The sequence below is a fragment of the Cryptomeria japonica genome, chromosome 7, assembly GCF_030272615.1.
Source record: "Cryptomeria japonica chromosome 7, Sugi_1.0, whole genome shotgun sequence".
NCBI classification, from domain to species: domain Eukaryota; kingdom Viridiplantae; phylum Streptophyta; class Pinopsida; order Cupressales; family Cupressaceae; genus Cryptomeria; species Cryptomeria japonica.
Window position 1 is genome coordinate 276,324,891 of NC_081411.1, and position 20,068 is coordinate 276,344,958.

Here is a 20,068-nt window from a genome sequence, read left to right on the forward strand (position 1 = left end):
TCACGCCACCCCATCTTGTAGAGTTTGCAAAATCAATGCAAACTGTTGTCGAGTCAGTTAGATCTGTTGATTCTCAATTAGATCAATTTCATAGACGACGACAAGAGTTGCGTGATTTTTATGCCGATGGTTTAACTTATAGACAAATCACAGATTTGAAAATAACCAAAGCTCATTTATGTCCATATTTTACCAACCCAAAAACAAGAGAACCAATGCAACCTAACCAGAAAAGAATTTCAATTAGGTGGTGTGTGCATCCAGAAATGGCTAGATACTTTTGGGATAGATGGTGGATGGTTTTTGATTATCCACCACATCGTAATTATGAGGTCCCTTTTTATTTTTTGAAGAAATTATACTGTGAGTTTGTAATGAACCAAAAACCAAATTATTTTGATATTAAGTCATTCCAGGGTGTTGGTCGTGGAATGCCACAGCATAGATTAGGGGCACGGAGTAATAATCCCCTACCGGATCCACCCATAGTTCCACTTGTTGCTCCATCGATTCCTGCAGATGTCCAAAATACATCATTCATTTCGACATTAGATGCTTTGACTTCCCTCACAGGGAACCTGAGTGAGCAAGCTGCTCACATGGCATCTGCTCCTCGATGGATGCCACATATGTGTTCGAGTTGTCATGAGACGTGTGTAGGTCCTACTACTGCTGCAGGATCTACTTCAGTTCCAGATGAGCATGATGCAGCAGATGATAGTATGATGACATCTTATATGGATTTTCTTTGCTCGGATGTTCATCTTGACCAGGTATAGATATATATAATATACATGTACATGTCAATGTTTTTATGTACTTTATTAAATATAGGTATAAACTAAGTGCATCTCTTTTTTTATACAATCTAATACTTCATTAAATAAATTTTGTTTATGTAGATAAGGACTACGCCTAATATTAGAGTTAATATTGCATCTACTGGAAGACAACTCGGCACACCTTATGGGGTATAGTATAAATTTCTATCTAGACATTGTACTAGATCTTTTTAAGTTAATATGCTATCGTCGTATATTATATAAATTTTCATGTTGATACATTGAATGCTTCTTTCTCCAGGATTCAGGTCATGAGGGACCCTCTACATCACATCAAGAAGAGGGTCTGACTATTGTGACACCATCTATGGTATGTATCTTATAATTCTTAACTTAAATATGAACTCTTACAATATTGTAACTTTACTTGAAATTATTTAGTACACATATATATGTTCACTAAATATGATTTCATTAAATGCATGTATGCAGGTGGACACTACCATTAGGATAGGTTATCCTCATAATTTTGATCAGAGCCAATTTGAACGCACATCGACATCCTTTGAGGTATTAATATGTAATACTTAATTTGATCTTATTTTTACTCTTAATTTAAGATTTAATTGGACACTTTGAATTTGACCTTGTACAGGAGTTAGCTAGCACTGCATTTGGTGTTGATACTGCACAAGATACTGCTAGAGGAGATACTGCTACAGGATCTGATGAGCATATGGTAAGTTTGTAACTTAATTTATGAATTCTACTATATTTGATAAATGATTCTTTTAATAGTTAATTTCAAGTAATATTTTAATATTATTTTTTTATTGTACAGCATGAGACAGGTGGATCTGGACCACGTCCCGAGGACAAGAGAGATACTGCTATAGGATCTGATGAGCATATGGTAATTTTGTAACTTAATTTACGAATTCTACTATATTTGATAAATGATTCTTTTAATAGTTAATTTCAAGTAATATTTTAATATTATTTTTTTATTGTACAGCATGAGACAGGTGGATCTGGACCACGTCCTGGGGACAAGAGAGATACTGCTACAGGATCTGATGAGCATATGGTAAGTTTGTAACTTAATTTACGAATTCTACTATATTTGATAAATGATTCTTTTAATAGTTAATTTCAAGTAATATTTTAATATTATTTTTTTACTGTACAGCATGAGACAGGTGGATCTGGACCACGTCCTGGGGACAAGAGACCACGAGATGTTATTGATGATAGCACTTAGATTTTACTATTTATTTGGCTTTGATATGTACTTTTTTATGGACTTTACACATTTGTTTACACGTGCACATACTTTATATATATGGATAGTTGCATAATAGGATTAGATCATATATATTTTGTGCATACTTTATATATTTTGTGCACATTAGATATTATGTGGAGTGAACATCATGTTACCATCTAGACATATATATGGATTAGATATTATATGGATTATGTGGACTTGAAATTTTACTATTTATTTGGCTCTGATATGTACTATTTTACGGGCTTTACATATTTGTTTACACGTGCACACCCATACTTTATATATATGGATAGTTTCATAATAGGATTAGATCATATATATTATGTGCATACTTTATGTGTATTGTGCGCATTAGATATTATGTGGACTTGAAATTATGTGCACATTAGATCATATATATTGACTTGAAATTATGTGGACTTGAAATTTTGCGCATACTTTATATATTATGTGGACTTGAAATTTTATTTATGGAAGTTGTGCTTAAACAACTTTATAGGCATTATGTGGACTTGTAATTTTATTTTTGGAATTTTATTTAAATAGTTCTTGTGATTAGATAAACTACATGTGCATACATCTTGAACTAAGTATCGAAACATATCTTATAATTATAACATATTCTAAATCAAAAAGTATCATTTAACAAATATAATGAATAGAACTTGATTAAAACATAATTATCTCATTCATAAATTTGACCAGTAGTCTCTCATTTATGTATATTGTACACAAAATGTAATCAAGAAGACATATCTAAAATAAAATAAATAGTCTATTTAAATTATAATAATAAGGATTTATATCTCTCAAAATACAACATAAAGTATGCACAAACAATAGTAGTCATTGAGGGCAAGTCTACTCTGAGAGACCTAGAAAAAAAAATACATATGATTAGTTTTTATAATCAGGATGCATTGAATTTAAAATACAACATAAAGTATGCACAAACAATATAGTAGTCATTGAGGCCAAGTCTACTCTGAGAGACCTAGAAAAAGTAAATACATATGATTAGTTTTTATAATCAGAATACATTGAATTTAAAATACAAATGGATTTGCCTTAAGGGTACAAAAATTTAACTTACTTGTAATTATTCAAAATGAAACATAAAGTATGCACAAATAACTTTGTTTTCATTGATGCCTTCTACTTGTGGTAGACCTGAAACAAAATTTTAGTAGATTAGATTTTGTAATTATGATTCATGATTTAAAATACTATATATAATATGCATCGCGACTTTTAAAAGGGAGGTGGATTAAGGGTTCAAATTATAACTTACTTGATATTCATTCTATTATACCATCTGCATCCTCTCTCTTTTGCAAAGCATCTATAATTGTCTCGTGCTCTTCCATAGAGAGAGTCCATAATTGTTTATTAGCAGGCCTGCCACGATATCTATCCAATTTTATATTAGTTGCCACTACCAAATGTGAGTAATGTATAATCTTTTTCTCTAATTCATAATCTTCAAATGCGGGCAATCCATTCTTTCTTGTTAGATATTTGCGTAGCCAAGTGCCAACAACAACCACAGATCCTGTTGGATAGTCATAACCATCATCATCTACTCGAGGAGTAGTTAGCTTATGTTTTGGCTCTACACATCGAGCCAACCAATACTCTGTCCCCTCTTCATTGTCCTCTGGTGCAACAACAGCATAGACATGTCTTGTGCACAAAACAATTTTATTTTAATATTTAATGAGAAATAAAAACAAAAATATACACTGTAAGATTTCATAAATTTATGTACTATTTAATAAATCAAAATAAATTTCAAAAATAATTTTACCTTGTTGTATAAGATCTGAAATGCGATCATAGTCATTTGATTCAAACATTTGATCCATATCTTCATCAGTTCTTTCATGCGGATCATTTGCATCTATGGGTGTCAATGATCTTTGTTGCCATTCTTCAACCCATTCTTTATTCTCACAAAATTCCCAATCTCCGGAAACACAAAACTGACAAAAGCAAGCAAGTTGCCTTGTGAATATAGTCCATGTGTTTGAATTAGAACTCTTAAACGAATGCCATTTAGTTGATCCAATGATGGTATTACAATCATGCCGAATAGGAATACTATCTTCCTCTATCAACCAAATGAAACGTCGAATTGCAGAGTTTTCAGTTGATCCTTTTGACAAATTTGAATTGCACCAATCTACAACTGCACGAGCATCTCTGAATTTCACTGCATCCTCGAATTTCAATTGTTCTCTAGCAAGAGCTCTTTTTATACAGGCACCGGCTCCATCGTGTTCCCCCTTACCATGTCCCGCTTCAAAAAAACTCCATAAATGTTGGACATTGGTTATCTTGTGAACTTTGCATAGCCAATAAAACATTCTTGCATTTTTGAATTGTCCAGTGCAGTTATCTGACCATATCATATGTTGTTTCATGTCAATTTCTCTTTCCTTAAGATTATCATAAAATACCTCGAAACAATGTTGGACAAACTCTGAAGAGTGTAATCGATTATCACTAACATAGAAATGATACTCCCTCAAAAAATTTCTGTTATCTTCTGTACTGTCATGGTCATGTCTATATATAATGTGCACAAATATGGCCACTTGCACTGAGTTGTAGTATTGTGATTGAGTTTCCTCTGGTGGTTTTAGAGTATAATTTTCTGCAAAATCCACAACTGATACTATTGTTCCAATTGGAAATGTGTTCTTGCATATGCGAAACTGTCCATCAAGCCATCGGGCATGTTGGGAATGTTTCACATATTTTGGAACAATATGAGTTTTAAACTCACTAATAAATGCATTCACACTATTCTGTTCTGTAATCAATTCTAAACGTTTCCCCATCTTTCCATCCTTTAGAGGGTATTCTATATTTTTAAATCTCCTAACATCAACCATTTTTTGTCCAAACTCAGATGAAACATGTTCATGCAAACATTCACCTATCGAAGAATAGTTCCCACATAAATTGCAAAGACCATAAATGCATGAACTGGAAAGAAATAATTGTTCATTAGGTGGTTTACAAAATAAACTTCCAATAAAATCTTTTATAGTTTCAGGTGGAACATAAACACCACAATCCTGCACAAGATCTTTACCATGCAACATACAACGAATATATCGAAAAACATCATAATAGTAACGAAACTGGACATGAGTTTTACAACAACAAGATATTCTTTGTTTATTGATTTTAACATACCAGGGTTTGCATTTTTCAAATGATCTTTGACTAATTCGTAAATTCATTAACACAGATTCATCACTAAATTTTTTAAAGAATTCAGTTTGAGTCATGTCAAGAAGATGTTTTGGATGAGGATCACGAATTTTTGATCCCACCCTTAACTTTAAAACATCTCTAACATTTGATGAAACTCTAGTGTTATCATGCCAAAATTTTGTAATTAATTATTTAGTTTCATCATTTAATTTCATGTCTGACCTTTGAAGTCTACCACTAAAACTCCAACAATGGTTTAGTGGATCAATTTCAATTGTGTCTCTTCTTTTGGCCGCTCTTGACAAGGTTCTACGATGTAAGTTCAAATAGCCACTTATATCACTTAACATTCTTTTATTAACAATCATTTTGTCAACTATAGCAGTCGTTATAACTCTACGTGCTGCATTCTTATCTTTAGATCGACTTGTTTTTCCTATAGAATCGATGGCACTGGCAACAGTAGATACAACTTGCTTATATGATTCATCTTTTCTTTTTGGTTTTGCATAAATACCTATTTTTTTCATGACTTTACGCATTTTTAACATTTTTATTAATTGTAGCATTAATTGACATTGGAATCCTAACTTTTTATTATAGAAAAATTGTTTATATAATCTGTTTGCATGTTTTCTGATTTGTCTCCAAGAAACTAACCCATTAAGATTATCTAGCACATTGCTATCAATAGTAAACAAATTACATTCATTTTCTTTTAGAGATGGTGGTGTAATATTTTCAATTTTTATTTATTTTCGTATTGGTGTATGAAATTTATATCCAGCTTCATTTAAATCAGCAATTTGATTGGCATCATAGTCATCAGGATTCGCATCCACATCAACATTTGCATCAACAGTCATACCCGTGTGTGGTTCTATATTTTTTGCATCCATCATGATGTCTTCAATGGTCTCATCTACAACGGGCACTGAACTAGATGCTTCAAAAGTGTTATTCAATTGCCGTTGTTGTGATCTTCGATCTCTTTGGCGTTTTGCCTCCTTCTCTCTTTGTGCTTGAATTTTGTCCACTGTCATTGTCTTCTTTTTTTTCTTTTGACGTTGCTTAGAACCCATTTTTACAAACTTGTCTTCAAAAAATCGCGTAAAAAATATTAAAAAGTACTGCCAAATGATGTAAAAAATCTTTGTCAGTACGGATTTCAATGATATTGTAGTAAATCGATGCAATCTTTTTTTTTTTACAGCAACGGTTATTTTAATAATGGGCCCCTATTATTTTAACAACGGGCCCCTGTTTATAAAACGGGGGCCCGTTATTTAAATAACGGGGGCCCGTTGTTAAAACGGGGGCCCGTTGTTAAATCCAACGGGCAGAAAATGAAACGGGCCCCCGTTTATAAAACGGGGGCCCGTTATGTAAAATTTGAATTCACAACCCGCCACTTGCCTTGGGATTAGGCCCGGGATAGGCCTGGGATGGCCACACCTGAGACATGAACCTGCAAATTCAAAGCTCCATGAATGAAAGCACAAATATGATGAAATGAAATAGTTTACGTGCCTTTAATCAAAGAATTTTTATACGAAATTGAAACCCATTTCAGATTATACTGTCTAGATTCTAAATATGTAAATTAATTTAAAAATTGATTATTTTAAATATTTTTCATTTAATTTATACTAAATCAGGGTCATAAATTTGAAATATTAACTAATTTTCTTAATTTAATAACTTATTTATTTTAATGAATTTTGAAAAAAAAATTATATGTCATCAATCTACACAAAATTCTTTTCAATTTAAAAAAAAAAAATTTCAAAAAGTACTAAGTTTACGTCAAATTATGTGGGTCGTACACGTCAAATTTTTAAAAAGATAATTACGGTCATTAAAAAATTAATTAAAAAAAAAATATTTGAAAAAAAAATACAGAAAAATATGCTCATCAATCTTCAGTGTGTTACAAACCATTTCCCAAAACGGTTTGAGAAAATAATTTTAATTGTGTCAAAAAGTGTGGGTCGTACACATGCATGGTATGGTCCTGAAACAGGCATTTTTAAAACATAGTTTTTAGAACTTCATTCAAAAAGTTATTTTTTATTATGTGGGTATTAAAATAAATTACATATTTGAAAAGTACACTCAGAGAGCTATCTTTTATATTACTGACTTTTTTCAAGATTCAATCTCTAAGTGTTTCAAAATTTAAGCTCAAGTGAGACAAAATCTGAAAAACAGGGAAAACACTTCCACTTTTTGGCCAAAAAGTGGACTCATCTTCTTGCACTGACCCATATGTCCTATCTATTACACTTGATCTAGACCCTTTAGCTCCTCTCCATTTCTCTCTTACATCCTTCATTACTCCCTTTTGATCTTGCTTATCATAACTGCCTCCTATCCAAATATATCCCTTAATCTTGATCAACACTATGGCCAAAATGCATAAACATGCTTTCCACAAACCTCTTGACATGGCCACTTCTTTGGACCATATGGCTTCATTATGCTATATCCTTGCTTTATTGTGCTATATCCTTGCTTTACATCACTAAAACCCTTGCTTTACATCGCTAAAATCCTTGGTTTACATTTCTATATCTTGACCAGGTATGCTTGGATTAACATTGTGAGATAGTCCTTGAAAGCGTCCACCATCATTCTCTTATCCATTCATGTACTCAAAATCTCTTTTGTCTTCTTAGACACTAGGAGCAAACATCAAAATCCTAAAAAATCATAAAATGTTCTGAACAAACTCCTAAAAATCATAAAATGTCTTGAACAAACTCCTAAAAATCATAAAATGTCCTCAACAAACTCCTAAAATTCATCAAATGTTCTGAACAAAATCCTAAAAATCATAAAATGTCCTAAACAAAATCCAAAAAATTAAAAAAAAAAACTCAAAATAAAAAATTAAAAAACTAAAAAATTGAAGCAAGAAAAGCATAGACCATCCATCAAACCAAATCAACCATAGACAGACTCTCAAAGTCTGTAATCAAACTTATCTCATGTCTTGTTAATCTATCTATCAAACTCTATCAAATATCAGCATGTCTTATACAAGGAAGGGTACACTTAAAACCAGACAAATCGGTCCTATACGGGGTACTTACTCTTTGAAACCAGACATTCCTATCAATGATCACACAAATCAAAACAATGACATAGATCAGTATGGCTGATGGATTTTGTCCAAGGTAGTCTTATCTCTTGTACTGAAATGTTGCATCTTTGCTTTAGCTTGTACATATGTTTTAGTCACTTTCATGACATCCTGGTTCTTTTGGGACCCCCATGGCTTGAAACTGATCAATGTCCTAGTCTTAGGGTAATCAACTGATCAATTTACATGTCCTAAGAAGTATCAACCAAGTCATCTTTATGTCAGTGATACCTAGTCATTCACTTTGAGTCAGTCACATGTCTCCTGACTATTGAAGAGTTTTATCACTAAGTACACAAGCAAAACAAGAATACTGAAAAATAAAAACTAAATTGTTTGAGATATGCATGAAATTTTCTTTGTGTGTTGTCTTTTACATTGGCTTTCGCTTATTATTCCCTTTGAGTAACTTGAGGAAGTCTATCTTGACATAGAGGAGTAAGGATAGGGGGCATAATATTTTCTTTTTTTTTCTGCTTGTAGGAATGATTTCGATGATCTGAAAACATCTAATCAGCTGGGTGTCTGTGATAAGTGCCTTCACATTAGGGTGAAATCGCCACACATACCCCGACTCCAACTTTTTGTATGCTATAGGGAGGTTCCCACCATTTCTTTGTCTGTTTTGAGGGAATTTATTTATCGTGCAATCCAAGTCCCTGCGAAATCTGTCCAAGGATATGAGTGAAAAAAGGGTCATTTCGAACAAGATAATTAATATTGCACATGAAAAGAAAGGAACTCTAATCTTCCTGTTATGTTTGTGAAATGCTCAATGATGAAAATTAAGATTTCCAAATCTAGTGACTAGGTTTAGGTTGCATTCATTATAAATTTTATGCATTTAAAAGTGATTTCAGCATAATAACAATGATCTCTTTATCTTCTGAATGAGATTTAGAAGCATCATCATTTCTTAACTAAGTGGTCTCTTTTTCATCATTTCTTTGATCAAGCACTTGTGTATTGAGATGTTAGCTGCATACATGAGCATCTTATATAGATCCATGCATTTCATTTTATACGTATTTGCATTCATATTATCGCATGAAGAAAAATAAACATTTGCATTACTAGTTACTTATTCTCCTCATTTATTTGCATCATCATTTATTTGCATATGAAAAAGAAACAAGAAGAAATATCCATATTCCATTTGCATCCATTCATCTACACTGAAAAGATATGCATACATATAGAATACAACATATAGAACATCTCATAATCAATCAACACAAGTATGATGAAATCAAGGCAACAGCTCGTAAATCGGTTGTCCTGATTCCATTTTGGGATCGAAATCAAAATCTGACATCAATTCTCTAATTGAAATTTCATGATATTGACCACTTAGCACTTTCATCAACTGGTCATTCTCTTCTTCAATTTGCGCTCAATTTCTAATGAATCAACACTGAATCTCAATTTTATTCTACAAATCAACTTTGCGCTCAATTTCTCATCAAGCCAAAATTTTAAATATTCCTCTAAATCATTCGTGCTCATATCAATATCGTCGCTAAACAATTGCCTACAATCACTGTGCAACCCTTGCTATCTTTCGATTTTGCTCCCGAGGGGGCATACTCATGACCTCAAAGTCAAGAATTTCTTTCAAAATCTTCATTACAAGTCGACCAACTAAGCTTCATCAAATCAATCTCTAGGGGCATATCAGTTTCATCACTTCAAATCAAGCTGATATTGTCTTTGTCTGAATCAGTCTCTTAACGTTAATCAATTTCATCGCTTTTCATCAAGTTGATTATTCATTTAAACTCAATCAAGGGTTTAAAGAGTATCTTCGATCACACACTCAATCTAAGCCGGTGTTCAGTTTCATCGCTTCAAATCAAGCTGAACAGTTTATCTTCACTCATCATGTCTTGATCCATCAAGTTTAAGACTGATTTTATCTTCACTCACTATGTCTAGTTCAATCAAGTTCTAGATCAGTAAGATCCTCTTCTTGATCAATCAAGTTCAAGTTTGGTATCTTTTCTCTTCATTGGTCCTAGTTCAATCAAGTTCGGGATCGATTTCACTTTAATCAACTCTGTTCAGTTTCATCACTTCAAAACAAGCTGAATACCTCACTCTTCATCTAGTTCATGATCAATCAAGTTTAGAATTGGTATCTCCTAGACATCAAATTTTCTTTGAACCAACACGTTGCTTGCACATAAATTCAAAGAGGGGAAAATGTAATACCCTAAAAATGGTCATCTAAACAATGAGCCCCTAATCTCGACAACGTCACCAAGGTCCTAACCAAAGGCAATTAAATAAATCTTGAGCACACAATTAATTTCTAAAATCAGCAATGTCACATGGCAAAATTAATCACTCAATATTAATTAAATATTTATTTAATTAATTAAATCATTCCAAGTAAATCATGTTAAACAATTATCTTATAGATTTTAATTAAATATCTTTTGCATATTTAATTAAATAAATCAATTTGCCATTAAATCATCAAAAAAGAGGAATCAATTTGAAAACTAAATAAAAATTGCCATAAATCTTCAAAAAAGGAAACAAATCAAGAAAGAGGAATTGGAAATTATGAGCACAAATCTTCAAAAAAGGAAACAAATAAAAAAAGGAATTAATTGATCAAAAAATTATTTAAAAATTTGACAACAAAAATCAATTAGAGACAATCTTGAAAAACAAATTAAAAATTGATAAATTATCTCAAAGAAAGCAATTAAAACAATTAAATATTAAAATTGAATGAAATAGAGAATAAATTAGTTTTTTTTTATTTTATCTTAATTTTAGTTCAACTTCCTTTAAAACTGAGAAAAGCACCCAATAACATCAATTCACATGGATTGTGCTTCCACTTGGAAAATCTTGACTACTCATCATCATTCAATCTCAGCCTTTGGTTTGTTTCTGAATTTTCTATAAATTCAGGCTCTCATCTCTCATTCAAAAATCCTAGAGAATATATTGTTATTATGCTATTTTTGCTCTAGGTTCATTGAGAATTTGCATTGAGATATTGCATATTAGTTATTTCATATTGCTTAAATCATTTAGTTTAAATATTCATATATTACTTAAATCATGTTAGATTAATCTTGCATATCTAGCTTAAATTTTGCATCCATTTAGCTCATATTCATGCTCATATAGATTTAAAAATCCTTCATTTAGGTATTGTCTAGTCACTGGATAGCTTAGCAATCTAAGAGAAATCTAAACTCACATCTACTAGAAGGAAATGGGTCGCTTTGTAATGGTTTATTATTCATTGATTATTGATTTGCTAACCATGCATCTAATGACTTAATTGAAGTGTTGTGTATTCCAGATATAGATACAGGTCCACTTTTCACACACACACACATATAGGATCAACTACCAGACTAACACATTGTCATACAGGGGTTTTCTAATATCACTAGAGGCATAATTTCATTTGTCCAAGCCACAAGAGCCACTGCAAAGTTACCGAAACACATTGACTCACCTAACCCGCAGTTCTAGTTAACTTTCATATTGGTGACACATTACACATACCAGTTTACTCTACCAATCCAATATCTCTACCGGAGCACTTTATCCACTAGCCTCCATCTTCCTTTGTCAAAAGCCTCTACTATCATTTAGCAGTTTAAACCATCTATTGATACATGCAATAGTAAAAATTTCACCTGTGTGAATGTGTAGCCAAGGCATTACACACATTGTCATCTCCTCTTTTCATCATACCAGTAGAAGCCTATCCTTATATTTTGTTCTTTTGAAAATTGGGGGTGAATAATATGAATAATATGTATCTCCCCCTAAAGTCTTTCATCTCCTTTAAGCCTTAGGAGATATCACTTATGCATTGACTGTAGAGTGCCTGCCCATTGTCATATCCTCCTGCTTCTTCCTCCATACCTGATTGGTCTCACTCTGCTTCTCATTTGCAATCCTTGGAGCAACATTTATTTTATTTTTTTGATTGGTTCTTGCTTGACAAACATTGTTGTAGTAGCAAACTATGTTCATGCTAGACACATGGTTGGAGGACCTTCTATCAAACCAGTTTGATCTTCTTCCTCTGATCATGTTGTTGTAACCAATTACTAGAACCGGTGGATTACTTGATCCTATAGGGGCACTTCTCCTTTGGTTCCATATAGGTCTTTGAATCCTATGCATTCTATCATCTCTTCCATGCTGACCATAGTTGCTACACTGGTTGTCATGTGACTAAAATATTTTCTTCCTGCATTCATGACTTCTATGACCAAATCCATTGTAGTTATAACATACATAATTTATATTTCTTGGAGCAGCAAATGGACTCTTCCTATAATGCATAGGAGAAGATCTATGCATATTTCTACAATTTTACATACTATGGCCATATGCATTACATCTTTGATGGACTACATTCTTATTTATAGACACTTTTCTATATTTATTTTCCCTATGACCATAATCTTTGGATGAAAAGAAGTAACCAGAGAAACAGGGCTTATAACTTACAAATTTATTTTCCCAAACATGAGGTGATCTTACTAGTTTGGCTTCTCCATTTCTACTTCTTCGAGGATTGTTCTTGAGTTATCCAGTTTCACATTCCTTTCATCTGATCCCTTCCTTTTCCACACTTGTCTTGACTTGTGGGCACCAATATTTATTTGTCTTCTACTGGTAGAAGATCTTCTAGGTTGTCTTCTCTTATTCTAGTTGCTGATAAAGTCATCTTCTCTCAACTTTCCTTTTCCTTTTGAATCAACATTATTTCTCCTTCTAGCACCAATCTTCATCATCATATCTTCACCGGTTGTAGTTAGGTCTATCTTTCTTTTTGGAGCATTTCTGATAGTGAAGGTCTATCCTTTGTTGTTTTCATTTGTGGAGACAACTTGAATCTCTTTGTTGGTGACAACTTTTCTTGTGGATCATTCACCAACACCAAATCCTAATCCTCTGGTATCCTTGGAGTTTTTTTGTTTGTTCAACATTTTCTCCAAGGCTTTAGTGCTACCATCATACCAGATCCTCACCTTGAGATCATCTTGAAACTTCTCAAGGTCTTTTCAAAGATTCTCCATTTCTCCTTCTAACTGATGAATAATGATGAACAACAAATACCCTGATTGGTACTGAGAGGGGGGGTGAATCAGTATAGATAAAAACTTCTCAACAACTTATCAAGTTAAAACAATTCTAATCAGTTGTCTTCATCACTGAACTTAACCATGGCAATATTGGTTAAACACAGTAAGACTTCAAACAGCTAAACCTGTAATACTGAATACTTCAAATAACATTCAACACTTGATAACTACTTCACCAATATATGGATGCATGTTTTCTATCAGTAATATCATAACCATTAGCTTTGCATGCATATTCAACTAAAAAAAGATTGCTTAAACATCACATGAAAAATGCACAACTCATGACACAAATTTTTCACGTGGAAACCCAAATGGGAAAAACCACAGTGGGGATGAATACCCACAAGCTTGTTTTTAAATTCTTTTGAAGCTTGCTCTATTAGGAGCCTAGTCCGGTTAAAGACTTTACAATAAGGTTCTATTAGGAACCAATCTTGTTAAAGATCGCCCAATTAAGAGATGGCTATAAACCCCGTTAATGGTTGAAAACCTGTCAAAGGTTACCTCACTAGAGGATTTGAAGAACTCAATGACCTTGAGTCACTTAGTTAGAGGATTTGCAATAAGCATGTTAAAGCTACTCGGTAAAGGGATTTTCCTACTATTGAAATGGTTAGAAAACAATAGGTAAAGCTCTTATCTGATAACAACACTACTTGCTAAGGCAGATCCCTTTCAACTCCTCTCCTCTGCAATCACACTCTACACTGTTCAAATCACTGGTCTGGCAATTATCTCATCACTCGGATACAAACACAACATTTTCCAACACTTACAATACCAAAACCGATCGACCTTATAGACAAAAATTAGTTCAGTAGCATAAACCCTAAACCCTAAACATTTTAGGTTTACAATTACAAGTGGTCCAATCCTGACCGTTCAAAAGACTACACAGAATAAAACAATCTCAAACAGATCACAAGTCATTCTACATCATCCATTATTCACCGTATATGAAAATCAGTAACCCATCATGCTCTTTTCACATACCGCTAAGAAGAATGCACATTCCCAAGGTAGACATTTAATACAACTGATCTTCACATCCAAGATCCTCAAGGAAATCCTTCACATGCACAAAACTGATGTGGCATCTCGATCTCGTCCTTATCTCTTAGCTAACTCATCACAAAATATCACTAGTTGCATCGCACAAGCTAGATTGCCAAACCAGAAACCCTAGAGTTTAGACTACCAACCGGTACTCACACTTAGTAAAACCCCAACATTTGTCCACTTCATCCCTTCATACTGGTTCTCCAACTTGAACATCAATAACAACTTCTTCCAATCTTCATACCGGTTCACTTGCACTTATTGACATCAATGACAACATTCATTATCATCATACCAGTTCATCATATGCCAACAATCTCCCCCTTTGGCATTGATGTCAATACTCAGTGTAGCATTGCAACTATAAAAAACATAGACCACTGCAACTATAACATATATCTTCATCATTAGATATCTTCTCCCCCATACATCAGATATCTTCTCCCCCTTTGACAACAATGCCAAAGTGGAGGCACAAGCTTCCATTCTCCACTAGGCTACTCCCCCTATGGAGTAGCATCCTTCAACACATCAATCCTAAAATATTTGATATTGTATTACCTGACTGAGGTGGAGCACAAAACTTTAGTTTACTTCATGAAGGGGAAGAACCCCTAATTCACCTCTCAAATAGGTAAATATAGTCTTTGGTAAGGGCTTAGTAAATATTTTGCTAGCTGCTCCTTACTAGAAACATGTTCTAATACAACTTCTTTGTTTTGAACCTTCTCTCTCAAGAAGTGATACTTGAGCTCAATGTGCTTAGTTCTATCATGCAATACCATATTCTTGGAAATATTTATTGCACTTGTGTTGTCACAAAATATACTCACCGGTTCAGATATAGGTACTTTGAAACCATCCAATACATGTTTCATCTAGATTGCTTGAGTGCAGTTCATAAATACTACCACATACTCTGCTTTAGCTGTAGATTGGTATATACAACTCTGCTTCTTACTCGTCCATGAGACTAGTGTTCCACCAAGAAATAACACTCCACTAGTTGTGCTTTTTCGGTCATCCACATTACCTGCCCAATCTGCATCAGTAAATACTTTTAGATTAAAATCACCATTGTATGGATACCACAATCCATAATAAACTATCCCTTTCAGGTATCGAAGAATCCTCTTTTTTTGCTACCAAGTGGGATTCTGTTGGATTTTTTTAAAAACGGGCCACAATGCCCACTGCATGAGCAATATCCGGTCTATTGTGTACCACATAGTGTAGCTTACCGATCATTGACCAGTACTCCTTATCATTCACCAACACTGAATCATCTTCCTTAGTCAGGTTACAGTCGGTCACCATTGGTGTACCATCTGGTTTGCTCTCCTCCATGCCAAAGGTCTTCAATACCTCTTTGACATACTTGGACTAGGTAATAAAGATACCCTATTTCATATGTTGAATCTGTAGACCAATGAAGAAATTTATCTCTCCAATTAGTTTCATCTCAAACTCTTTCTTCATTTCATCTGTAAATGCATGGCTCATTTCATCATCTCCTCCAAAAGATTATGTCATCTATGAACACTTCACAGATTAGAATCTGATCACCTTCAGATTTTAGGTAGATGTTGTTGTCCTCACTTGTTCTCTAAAATCCTATCTTCACAAGATGAGAGTGTAACCTTTCATACCATGCCCTTGGTGCTTGTTTCAATCCATACAGGGCCTTGTGTAATCTACACACCATGTTACTATCTTCTGATAAGGCAAACCTATCTGGTTGCTCAATATACACTTCCTCTTCTAGGATTTCATTCAAAAATGTAGACTGCACATCCATCTGGTATACCTTGAATCCCTTAAATGCTGCAAATGCAAGTAGAATACTAACACCTTCCAATCTAGCCACTGAGGAAAAGGTTTCTCCATAGTCTTCTCCCTCTTCTCGAGCATATCCCTTACATACAAGTCTTTCCTTGTTCCTTACAATTGTGCCTTCTTCATTCAACTTATTCTTGAAGACCCATTTGGTACCTATGACATTCTTGTGTTCTGGTCTAGCTACAAAGGACCATATTGCATTCTTTTCTATCTGGTCCATCTCCTCTTCCATTGTTGTAATCCAGTCTTCATCTGTAAGTGCCTCTCTAGTGGTCTTAGGCTCAAATTCAGAAATCATGCAAGATTTTTCTTTCACCTTTCTTCTTGTGAGTATCCCTACATCTTTATCTCCTATGATCTGCTTTGGATCATGATGTAGTTTCACATATCTAGGAATGACCCTAGTTGGTTCTACTTGCTTTTCCTCTTCTTCTTCTTCTCCATCTTCTTCTTCTCCTACTACAACCTCCACCGGTAGAGGAACACTAAGGTCTTTACTTGTTTCTTTCTTAGCCGATTCCCAGAAGGCTACACCCGGTTCGTCTTCCACTTGCTCACTACAGGTTTCCTCAGGCTCCTCAGGGGATTCATCAACCCTGACATTGATACTAACAACAATTTTCTAAGTCCTATCATTGTAGCACTTGAGAGATTTTCTCTTAGTGGAATATCCCAGAAACATTCCTTCATCACATTTAGCATCATACTTTCTCAGATGCTCACCTCGCTTGATATAACACATGCTGCCAAATACTTTAAAATAACTCATAGTGGGAGTCTTCCTGGTCCAGTACTCATAAGGGGTTTTATCTTTACCTTTCTTGATGAGTACCTAGTTCATAGTATAGACTGCAATGCTCACTGCTTCTCTCCAAAAAGTGTGAGCAATTTTTCCTTGGATTAGCATTGTTCTAGCCGCTTCAACTACAGTCCTATTATTCCTTTCTACTATGCCATTCTATTGTGGTGTCCTTGGGGTAGACAGCTGCCTCTTGATATTATTCTCTTCACAGTATTTGTTGAATTCATCAAAAGTGAATTCACCTCCTTGATCAGTTCTTAGGCATTTTATCCTTTGACCACTTTCCTTCTCTACCAATGCTCTAAAGGCTTTGAACTTTCCAAATGCCTTAGACTTGTCTTTCAAGAATGTGGCCCATATCATTCTTGAGAAGTCGTCAGTAAGAATCATGAAATACCTATCTCCCTGAATACTTCTAGTTTTCATTGGACCGTACAGATCAGTGTGCACAAGATCAAGTAATTTCCCTGCTGAAAAAGACTTACCTTTGAAAGTTGAGGAAGACATCTTCCCAAGTTGGCATTCTCTACACAAAGAATTCTCTGGTTTGTTCAGCAAAGGCAATCCTCTTACTGCCTTGATCTTACTGGCTTTTACAATATTATCAAATTTTATATGACAAAGTCTCCTATGCCATATCCAACTATCATCAAACTTCGCCATCAGACACTGACTAATCTTGCGATTCAACTGAAACAAGTTACCTCTGGTCTGCTTACTTATGGCAATAAGTTCACTACTCTTTCCAATTATACTATAGACTCCACCTTTGAACTCCATAATTAGTCCTTTGTCATTTAGCTGAGCAACACTCAAAAGGTTATGCTTAAGACCTTCTACCCAGTAGACATCATCCGCATTGCTCTTTCCATTCAGTGAGATGGATCCTTTACCTTTCACCAAGCATGGTGCATCATTGCCAAACCGGACAACACCTCCATCATATTCTTCTAGAGACAAAAACTTTCTTCGGTCACCAGTCATGTGGTGAGAACACTCACTCTCAATAATCCACTCACTAGAGTTGTCAATGCAAGAGACAAGGGCTTTCTTGTCAAACATGTCTTCCTTTACAACTACAAACACTCTATCCTCATTCTCTTCATCCTCAGATTCTTCATCAGTAACACCTTCATCCACTATTGTTGGCAAATGCACACTCCAATGAGAAATTGTATGTGATTGAAGGTATTGTCATTGATGGCCACCTTACAATCATATGACTCTGGCAGGCACCGGCACCGACAGACTCTACGTCGACATATAGTTCACTAGCACCAAAAGGATTGACTACCGGCACCCTGGCTGATAGGATTTTGTTTATTGTATTTTTTATTTTATTGTAAAAACTTTTTATAAGCTGACAAGGCATATTGTAATAAGGTTCATATATATATATATGAGATCTTAGATAACATTTTAAAAATGAGGATATGTAGATGGATATCATGTGTGAATATTCAGACAGATTGTAAAGTAAGGTTTATGATTATTGCAGAGCTTAAACCGGTACTGAACCTAGCATAGTAGATGTTGATCCAAAGCAATACATGACATTGGATTTATATAATCCACTTTTGTAAGTCAGTGAGACTTCTCTTTTGTATTTAAGAAGTGAGCTTTAGGCAGTTGGCCTTCCTGCATGTGCAGGCCTCTATTGTAATAGTAATATTCAATTATTGGCCAGTAAGCGAATATTGTGGGTCACAAATCCCACCAAGGTTTTTCCCACATAGGGTTTCCTTGTTAAAAATATTGTGTTATGATGTGCTTTCTATGTTGTGGTTGTTGTTCTTATTTACTGCATTAATTCTTGTTTACCGATATACTATTTTAAGATGCAATTCATTTATTAAGTTAAGAAAATCCATTAACCGACAAGATATTGATTCACCTCCCCCTCTTAGTATCTTTGGGAATCCTAACAATCGGTATCAGAGCATGGTCCTCTATTTTCAAAATCCTAATAGCTTGAGGAAGATTCTGACACCGGTACAGATGAATAATTTGAGAAAGCAATTGGAAACATCTCTTGCAGATTATGATGCAGAAAAATTGAAGAATATAAAACTTGAAGATGGTCTAAAGGCTGCATAGGAAATCATTCAAGGACTTCAGGAAAATCTCACTATTGCTAGGAACAAAAGAAGAGAACTTAATGAGAAGATACAAAGTGATGATGATGAAAAAGAGACTCTTAATGATCTGGTAAGAAAACTGAAACAAGAGAATATATCTTTGAGAAATGAGATGCAAGACATGACCATGAGATTTTGTAAAGACACTAAAAACAGAAAGAAGAATGAAGATGATCTAGCTAGGAGAATCAATGATTTTGCAAATGAAAATATAAGACTCAGTCATGAGAATGATATGCTAAAAATAGATATGATTCACTTGGAACATGATAAAACTGAACTCATAAGACATAAGGATTTCTTGGAAAATGAGTTGGCTATTGCAAATCAACACAAGGAGAAATTCAAGAAAAGTTTAGAAGAACTTGATGACATGTTGAAAAATTAGAAAGCTAATGGAGATACTAATGGACTTGGCTTTGAATTTGGTGAAAGTGTCAGCACTGCAAACAAACATGATCACAACAAACTGGTAAGACAACCTAATGCCTATAAATTTAATAAAAAATGATTTAACTGTAACAAGTAAGGTCATAGAGAAAATCAATGTAGATCTAGAAACTATTAGAACACCAATGCACCCACCGGTCAATGCTCTAAATGCAACAAAGTTGGACACAATTCAGTAAATTGCAGAATGAATGTAAGATGT

The 20,068-nt window shown here is 34.1% G+C and overlaps 1 protein-coding gene across 1 annotated transcript; it reads left to right on the forward strand.

The window, feature by feature from the left end:
* Positions 1-458: 458 nt before the first annotated feature.
* LOC131063279 (uncharacterized) lies at positions 459-2,079 on the forward strand. The gene is made up of 8 exons (XM_059207627.1): positions 459-773; positions 903-971; positions 1,084-1,152; positions 1,275-1,352; positions 1,438-1,521; positions 1,624-1,695; positions 1,798-1,869; positions 1,972-2,079. Exons 1-8 carry the CDS (start codon positions 600-602, stop codon positions 2,041-2,043), a joined length of 690 nt encoding a protein of 229 aa, XP_059063610.1. The 5' UTR covers positions 459-599; the 3' UTR covers positions 2,044-2,079.
* Positions 2,080-20,068: the final 17,989 nt, after the last annotated feature.

Bases quoted from the DNA above. Each gene is read 5' to 3' on its own strand.
- LOC131063279 (XM_059207627.1), top strand. From the start codon at position 600: ATGGCATCTGCTCCTCGATGGATGCCACATATGTGTTCGAGTTGTCAT. The intron at 1,522-1,623 runs GTAAGTTTGTAA...TTTATTGTACAG, and splicing joins CAGGATCTGATGAGCATATG to CATGAGACAGGTGGATCTGG. The intron at 1,696-1,797 runs GTAATTTTGTAA...TTTATTGTACAG, and splicing joins TAGGATCTGATGAGCATATG to CATGAGACAGGTGGATCTGG.